The following is a 9388-nucleotide window of genomic DNA, read 5'->3' on the forward strand; positions in this document are numbered from 1 at the left end:
CGTTTTTGCTCGTGGCCATCAAGGAAATGTCTGTATGACAAATATCTGAACCACCTAGTTCTTAAGCAAATTAAACAGTAGTAGGCACATGCTGCATACTGAGCACTTATACAGTATGCACATATAGTATAGTCTGTAATGTCAGAGACATAAAGAATCTATTTAAAGTATTTGGGCTAATTGGGGCCATTTGCAAGTCAGTATCACCAATGTTTGTTTATTACCAGAGATTAAAAAGAATATTGACAGTGTGCTGTGGACTGTGCGTCACACACAGTCTCTACTGTCCTTCTGGCTTAAAACCATATCACTGCTGTGGTGACCTCACCCTCCTCACCCTCCTTCAAGCCACTGGTGTGCTTGTGTGTGTGTGTGTGTGTGTGTGTGTGTGTGTGTGTGTGTGTGTGTGTGTGTGTGTGTGTGTGTGTATGTGTGTTTACTTAATCCTCTTTCCAAGCCCAAGAACTGTAAACACACATCAGAAGAGTTGGAGAAAAGGCGAGGTTGGTTGTGTTGAGATTTTTTTTTGGTGAATATTCTGTTGTTTTCATGTCTGCCAATATCAAGCAGTGCTGATAGCAGCAGTTTCCCACTGACCTTCCCCACCAGCTGCTCACCAGCTTGCCCCATCCAACAGGAGTTACCTGCGTTTGCACTGGCTGTCTGACGTTTCTCCTTGGCAATTTTATTTTGGGTGTTATTCATTCCTGATAGAGTTTATATCTAGATTTACTTTTCTGGTGCATGGGCCATCTCAAGAGGACTATGTTTTATACACTGCAGCTCTCCTTTCCTTCATTCTATTTATTAGTCTGAACAAATATGTAAATACAAGGACAGTGATGTGCTGTCTCACCTCATGGTGTGGTTTCATTGTAAAAAATGTGTGATGCTCTCCAGCGTCACTGCCAACTTGTTTAAAGGTTAATGGTCCTGCCCAAGGGGTTTATACAGAAGGAGTCTGTCATCAGTCTTTATGGTTACATCATACTCCTCCTAATCACTCTACAGTCCTAAAGAACACTAGTTCTCCTCTTTGACAGATGCCATACCAGCATAAACATACCAGTACAGAGGGAGTCACTGTAACTTAGGTCTTATGCACATGGACTCCTCTGATGTCCCCCTCGTCCTTGAGGACTCACTAAAGACTCATGTTTACTGGGCATTTAAATCCGATACCAAATCAATCACTGAATTGATTAGCATTTGCAAAGACTCTCCAAACTACCAGAACCTAAAGGGTGAATAAAGGTAACCTGAACCTCACATTACTCTGTTGGTTGGCAGTAAGAGATAGCACACATGAAAAAAGAATGAAACACATGTTATCATAGAGGCTTGAAAACAATAGAATAATAATAGAGAGTTGCAGCATCACTAAGTATACATAATATTGTTCAGTCTCATTATTGAAAGCTAGTAAACATTTTATGTATTTATACTGTACAATTGTATAATTATTAAGAGTAATAATAAATAACAGATAAAATAAACAAGATAAATGAATTTGATTGTTTTTACTGTTACTTTTATCCTTTCTGTTTTTTAATTAGCTTTGCTTGGCTCACTTTCACTGAGCCGCAAATGAGATCATGTTGACTCGCCTCCTTATTCGGTCAAACCTGCGGCGAAGGACTGTTTGGCTATTTAAGCAGATTGAGATTAAAGCAACAAGGTCAGTAATTATATGAGATGAAAACAACCCTGTTGTTCTTAAATAATATAAGAAAAGAAAAAAAAAATAACATAAGATATATATTTACTGATCCTGAAGGAAATTTTAGGGCTCCATAAACATGGTGAAATAGTACAGCCATGCTGATACAGAATTTTGAGGCCAAGACCGATAAACATAACATAAACAAACATTTTTAATGTCCTTTAAATTTACTTAATTTAAAAGTGACCAAATTCACAGAGCAGGATATTTTACAGTTGAAAAAAAAAAACAAAAAAAACAATTGTCAGTGCTCTCTGGTGGAGAAAATGTGACACGGCTTCCAAACAATCTCAAACATAATGGCTGTTTCATCAATCTAGTTCTAAAACATTCAGTAGCATTAATATACTACTGTGGCACACAACAACATAAAATGTACTATATACATTTTTTACGTAAAATAACTCGACTAAATAAAGGCAGTTGTGATGTATAAATGATGATGAAAAGCATTAGTGACAATGTGAAGTACTAGTTACATTGTTAGAAATTATGAGCAGTGAATGAGCTGTACAGACAGGTGCATTTGTTTTTTACAAGCATTTCAGATGACATACATACAGTAGGCTATAATGTCACAATGCAAGTAGAAAATGAGATAAACAAATGGAATAGGAATATTTATTCTGTGGAGTATGTTATGTTGCTGCTTTTTAAACTTCAGGGTCACATTTGCAGTCAACAGGAGCAAACGTTACATTTTGTGGCTTGATATATTAGTTTGACTAGACCTTAGAATTCTCTCTTTCATTTGCCCATTGTTCTGATTTTCTCTACATGTTTCCTTCTAGCTTTTTCTGCTAATCATCCTCCTCCCACCTCCTCCCTGAGCTCCAGTGTTATCTCATTTACTGTTTTCTAATAACCCAAACCCTGATGTTTTCATTCTGCCTCATGGGCCAATCTCATGAAAACATCTCACCACAAAACGACGCCTCTGCCTCCGATTTTACAATACACTCAGCATCAGTTAGGTTCCCCCCTCTTAAGCCATTACATCGCTCCCTCTCTCCTCCTCCTCCTACCACCACCCCTCTCTTCCACTCCCTCTCCCTCTCTCTCACTCGCGCACTCTCTTTCCTACCTCGCAGACGTTTCGGTGCCACCGCCGCTGCATCCTCTCTCTGACTGTTTGTCTCTTTCTTTTGACTCGCTAGAAAAAAACAAACAAAAAAAACAAAACAAAACAAAACAACAACAAAAAGAGAGGAATAAGTGGCCGCAACGGAGCGAACCACAACAATGACCCGCTCCTGACTAAAATTGAATGGATTAGCCAATCTATTCTGAGCTCTAATGAGATTAGAGAGTCAGCGCAGACATGGGTCGCGGCGGCGTGGTACCTTTCGTTGAGCTCTTCGGGGAACGTTTTCCCTGTCAACAGTCCTCCAGACGTGGAAATGGCGTTTTTGACACCGAAGATGCCGCGGATGCCAGGGGACAATAACAGACATTTGAATGCACGCTCACCTGTGCCGCTTTTGTGGCGCGCGGATTCCTAGAAGTAGAAGTAGAAGTAGAAGCAGTAGCTAGCAGCAGTTGTGGTAGTAGTAAAGGAGGACAAAAAAATGAAGTACCAGAAATATATCACGGTGATGCAGATGGCCATGGGAGTGACAGCCTCCAACAAAGACTGCCTCCCCGTGAAGAGACAGCTGTGGTGAGTATGGAGGAAGAGGATGGAGGAGGATGTGCGCGTGTTGTTGGGAGCGTGTGTTGCTGCGCGCGTGGAAAGAGTGACAAAGGTAGTGTTGTCCTTTCATGTGGAGAAAACAGCTTTAGAAATTAGCTTCTTAGCTCTGCTGTCATGACAAACCCCCACCCCTCTTCTCCTTTGCCCGGGTCTCTCGTGTGAAGTTGAGGCTGAGCAGCTGTTGGCGGAAGTCGGCTGCCTCCATCTCTCTTTGCCTTCAGACAACTGTTTCATATTCACACCGGTGATGTCCACACACAGCAGGCATCCAGCCAGGGACAGGAGGGTTGTACGGTTCAGTTGCTTTCTGTGCAGCCGTGCACCGTGCGTGTGCGTGCGTTGCTGTCCCTGTGTGTTTATCTGTGTTGTCGCCTGGTGGACCCTGTTTGTTATGATCTGCTGGTGAGGCTGAGTTTCACATGCAGCGGTCGGAGAGGCGGACAATAGCCTACAGAGCAGGTGTATTCACAACAACAGTAGAAAACAATGCTGAGCGCCGTCCCATACATTCTGCTTTGAAATGATTTCACTTGCACCTGCGCGCACTCCATCTTTTTCTTTCCTTACAGCCTTTTATCGGTCGTTCATTTGAAGCTTTTAAGAGTAATTTGGTTGATTTGTATTTTCCCCGCAAGTCTCTGTCCTCATAGATCTATTTCTGTGATCTGATGTTGTGAAAAAAAAAATGTCGGCTGATTTCTCCACTCTCATCACTTATTCAGGAGCCTCGTGCCTTCTGCATCTAGATCACTATGTGTAGGAGTTATGCTAAGTGGTTCACTATCATTGGCTGTGTATATCTCTGTGTGTTTACATATCTTCCCATCATCAAAGTCTGTAGTCCTTAATCCATCTATAAATTTTCACTATGCAACCAGCTGCATCCACGAAACATACCAGCTCTCTACTTTACAGGCTGCCAACATTATTTCACTTCTCAGCTTTGGGAAACATCTGTTACCATCAGTTTCTCTTTTTCATTGGTTGCACTGCATCGTAGGGCTGCAGACAAGGATTATTTTCATTATATATTAAACTGTTGATTATTTTGAAGTGAATCAGTAAATCATTTGGTCCTTGAAATATCAGAAAACTGAATAATAGCCCAGCATCCTGGTGGGGTGCCAACCATTAACACAATTTGAGACCTTTCTTGCATGTCATTCCCCATCTCTCTGTCCCCACATTTGTAGCATCTCTCTAATGAAGCATACAATGCCACAAATACGTTATAAAAAATCACAAGTTGATATCTTTAAGATGTTTGCTTTGTCCAAAGATTTAAATCCAGAGATATTAATTTTATAGTGATTTAAACCCAATTCATTGATTTGTCGATAGAAATTAATCAGCAACTAGTTTGGTAATCAATTAGTCATTTATGTATCTTTTGTAGCAAAAATGCTGAACAATCTGATTCTAGTTTTTCCAATGTGAGTATTTGCTGCTAAAGTGAATATTTTTTGGGGGGGTTGGCCTGTTGATCAGACAAAACGAGAAATCTGAAGATGTCACCTTGGGCTTTGGAAACATTTTTCGCTATTTTGTGACTTTTTATAGACCAACAACAAGTGAATTTATTGAAAAATAGTATTCAGCTCTATAAATAACGAAAGTAACTGTTACTTGTGGCTCCTACAATGATGTAAAACAGAGAAAACAGAAAATCCTTACATTTGAGAAGCTGTGAACAGAAAATATTTGGCATTATCGCATCGTAAATCTCTTAAAGATAAATTGTAATTCAAAATTGTGTTATTTTAATTAATTAATTTTATGTCGGACGATTGGCCAACTGTACATTTTGGAAATTAGATAGTTGATACGAGAGATTGAGAGATTGATATTAATGTCTGTAACCTTATTTGACTTTTGACAACACATCACATGTGTTATGATTACACCATAGGTCATTTTAATGTAAACTGTAAGTCTATTCCTTTTGCTAATTGATATTAGGAGCCTCATTAATAACGAAAGGGAAAATCAAAAAAACATGACAAAGCAGTGAGTAGTGTTCAGTCTAATTATAGGCTCTCATTACAATAGGCACATTCAGTTCTCCTTCTTCTGTAATCCACATAGATAAAATTAAGCATGAGGAATAATCCTTACAGATTGGCATTACTTTACAGTGAGAAGACAAACACTGGTTTATTGTAGTGGATATCCAAACTGGTTCCTGTGGAGTTCATCCATATAAAAAATGGCTTTACAACTTTGCATGCACAGTCTACTGTAGTAATGAACATGGCTGAATCAGAAGTCATCACACAGGGGAAAAGGATAGGTTTTCTCCTCTTAGCTCGTGTGACTGCTGTCAAATGTGTTGCAAAGGACACTGTGGTGACTTGGTTTTGACACTTCTCCCTTAAGAGAGGCGCGGCGGTACGTCTGGGGCCATCACATCATGGTGGGGGAAGGGGCACGGCCATTAAAACAGGATTACTGTATTGCCTCCGACAGCCACTTTAACGAAGGGAAGCTGAGCTAGCGTGTGCCTGCAGTGTGTATTTCATGGAGTCACCCCATGCATTCACTCGCATGCCATGTCTGTGTTTATTCAGTGTGAAGTTGAGTCTCAGAATCAGGAGGTTTGCATGCACACAAGTAACTCGGCTGCACTGAATACTCAGAATGAGGTACTACTCAGTGATGTTAGGTACAAGATTTGAAATGGCTCAGGTTTACTTCTACTACAAGTTCATATCCAGATGTGTGACAATGTTTGAGCTAACAGAACTAGCAATATGATAGATAAATGCTGAAGCAACATTGACTTTATTATTTTTATCCATCCATCCATCCATCCATCCATCCATCCATCCATCCATCCATCCATCCATCCATCCATCCAAGTTCTGTGTAAACACACAGGAGTAACAGTTTTTTATAGCAACGCAAAACACGAGGGGAAATGGTGTGATTGTTCCATAAAGAGTATAGATGAGGAGGGGGTTGTGCTCCAGATGGTTTATGATCTTCCATCCATCATGTTTAAAGAGCCGTTTATTGCATTGACAATGCAATAAATAAACACGAAAATATGAACTTGGTGTCGTTGATTCCACTACTTTTAATGGGTGATGACACAAGACTAATGATAATTAATAGTTTCTGTAGATAAACATGATAACCACCTCTGTCATACTCAAAGTTCAGTAAGGCTGAAAGTGCATATCCTGATCAAGTGCTTTCAAGATGTAATATGTCAGTACAAGTACTTTACAAACTTTTGCAGTTCATCTGCAGTAACTTGCCAGTAACTTTTACCATATGCATTGCCATAATGTTTCTGAGGCAATAAGAATGAAATTCAAATAATGTGAAAACCAACGACAGCAACCTTTGTAGATCCCTGTGCATTTTGGGAGCTCATTCAGAGGGTGACTCTCTTACCAAGTCACCTGGAATTTATTCATCTCTGTGGCATAATTGCTCCATCAAGGTGGAAATAATATAAAAACCTGAAACTAAAAACATGTACCTTAAGGCCACATGTGAAAAAGCACAAGATTTTGTTAGCCAGTTGCAGGTGGTGAAGTTCTGACTGGAGGTTTGTGCAGACGGCGGTGATCAGTGGGCAATGTGGGGTTTTTGTTTCTTGTAAATCCGCCACATTACACTTATCAAAAAAATAAAAACAAATTATTATACAAAATGTCTGTGATAACCACTGCACTGTAATTAGTTTGAGATGATCCATAAACAATAAGTAACTTGATGACGTGTGTTTAAACTAGTCGCAGCTCTTCCTAACATGTGGGTGTATCGTCCTGTATTGTGCGCCAGATGTCTACTCAGCTCCGCTCCACAGTGACAGCTCCGCCTGGTGTTCTCAGTCTGCCTGTTTAATGATGCATAAAGTCAGCGTCCCTTCTTCCCCCCAACACACACACATGAAGAAGCCCCTCTGATTTGCCTGTCCACACATCCTCCCTCCCAGCTCTTCAGAGGAACACACACAAACACACACATGACACACACACACACACACACACACATATACATTCATCAACTCCTACCCGACCCCCTCCACTCTTCCAGTTCCACTCGTGGAGGCCATGATGCGTAATCTCACACAAACTGACAATGCTGCACATTAGTTACCTCAGCAGGAGCCCAAGTCCAGGGTGGGCCTGTCATGATAATCAGTACTTTTCTGAAAAACATGTAGAAAAACTCTCTTTTTTTCTCCTCAGTATCTCTGTCTCTCTCTCCCTTAAGTCAAAAAAGCCTTTTTGTATTAAAGTCATGAAGTCTGATCTTAAAAACATGAGTCATGACTTTGTTAGAGTCTTGGAACACACTACTCTTACTCTCCACAGTTCTGTTTAGAGTACGTGCAAAGTTGCACACGTGTGTGTGTGTGTGTGTGTTTGTATGTGTGTGTTTGTAGTCAGTGTTTCTGTCCATTAGGAACTCGCATGTTCTTACTTTGGCAGAACGGTTGTAATCTCCTCTCAGATGGTTTATGCCACTAAAGGGAACAGATTACACAGGGTTTATTGACTCGTGGCTCACCCCTTACCCCCACCCCTTACCCCCACCCGCTCTCTGAGCATCCTGTGGTGTATGTTTATGTGTTTGTTGGTGTGTGGTGTGTGGGTGTCCGTGCCAGTGTGAGTGTGCCTGTGTGTTTGTTTGTCTGTGGGTTAGGGCCTTCAATGATGTCTTTTCGGGTCCGATTTAAATACTGATAACTGGGGTGAGAAGAACAACTTTTCCCACAGTATTTGCTTTGTTGAATGTCTGCAGTTTTATGCTAAAACAACTTATATGGAAATTTCATAGCCTATAAAACTCTAACAGACTAAGAAAACAGTATTTTTTTACGTGTTATTTTTGGCAGAGGCGGACATATGTGTAGGTAGTGTGTCAGTATTGCTCAGACTTTATTACAAAACGTTGCACAGTAAGTCAGTAGACAGACTCTGGTGCGTGATGTTGCAAAAGAGTTAGCACGACTGATGTTTTTCCAGAGACATATTTATATTTGGTTCAGCATCAACACAGTTTCTGTCCAGTACTCTGTAACAGAAAGATTGCCAAATACACACAGCTGAAACATTTTGCATGTAAACTGCACATTTCATTGAGTATTATCACACTGCATCAGATTCATCACTAGGGCTCGACATCGTGCAAAAATGTTCGATATCGGTACCGATACCGATATCTTGACTTCAATACCGATTCTTAGCGACACTTTTTTCTATACCAATTTTATCAAATCTATTTTAACAAAAAAATAATTACAATACACATTACGATACAAATTTTAGTTTTACTTTTAAGCTAGGTCTCTTTACACACTCAAACATGTTTGTGTAAATAAACAGCCTATCACCAGCATTATTAGATCTACATGTTTGGTTCACTGATGCTGATGAGATTTACTCATTTATTGAAATTTGGTATTGAATGACAAGGCATTTTGATCCCCGATAGTATCAAACCAATTCGGTTGGTTGGTCAGAGCGGTTGCTCTATTCAAGATGTTTCGTTCTGTATTAGCATTGTCTATACTGACGTACTGTACCAGTGATATAAAACTCCAGCTGCATCCTCCTCAAGTCTGACAGCAGTTCTAACACAGGGCATTTCTGGATTCATGTAATGTTGAGCCTAACTATGGGCCTGGTAATGGGTGCTTAAAGAGCCTGTTGGCGGCACTGATGGTAACAGAGACTCATCGTCTCTGGTCAGAGTCAGACGCGGAGCAGCAATGACTTTTAGAATCTGTGAGTCTCACGTCCTCGGCCTCTGGTGACTCTCGACTGTCACGATGCCTCACAGGAGGCTGACAAGATGGGATCCATCACTGCCGTCCCAGAAATAGAGAAGGACACAGCAGAGGGGGTCCACTTTTGTCTCACAGAAATCTCAGTTTATTCTTTTTCCTTTTGTTCCTCTGCTTCGGAGATTTATCTGTCTGTCACCATTAATGTTGCATAACTGAGGCTTTTTTT

General features: G+C 40.5%; 1 protein-coding gene across 8 annotated transcripts in view; it reads left to right on the plus strand.

Annotated features, from left to right (window-relative positions):
* The first annotated feature begins 2807 nt into the window (after positions 1-2807).
* tjp1a (tight junction protein 1a) overlaps positions 2808-9388 on the plus strand; it is a 97341-nt gene continuing 90760 nt past the window's right edge. For 6 of the 8 annotated variants that reach the window (XM_023405966.2, XM_023405968.2, XM_023405964.2 and 3 more), the window contains exon 1: positions 2809-3383. In XM_023405966.2, coding sequence (XP_023261734.1) covers positions 3292-3383 — 92 coding nt within the window. In that variant the 5' untranslated portion in view covers positions 2809-3291. Of the gene's footprint in view, positions 3384-9388 lie in introns of all 8 variants that reach the window. The other 2 variants (XM_023405962.2, XM_023405973.2) reach the window with 2 other exon arrangements.

Source organism: Seriola lalandi, unplaced genomic scaffold (assembly GCF_002814215.2).
Source record: "Seriola lalandi dorsalis isolate HSWRI2012SDOR001 ecotype SW California unplaced genomic scaffold, Sedor1 jcf7180002054291, whole genome shotgun sequence".
In the NCBI taxonomy this organism is placed as follows: Eukaryota; Metazoa; Chordata; class Actinopteri; order Carangiformes; family Carangidae; genus Seriola; species Seriola lalandi.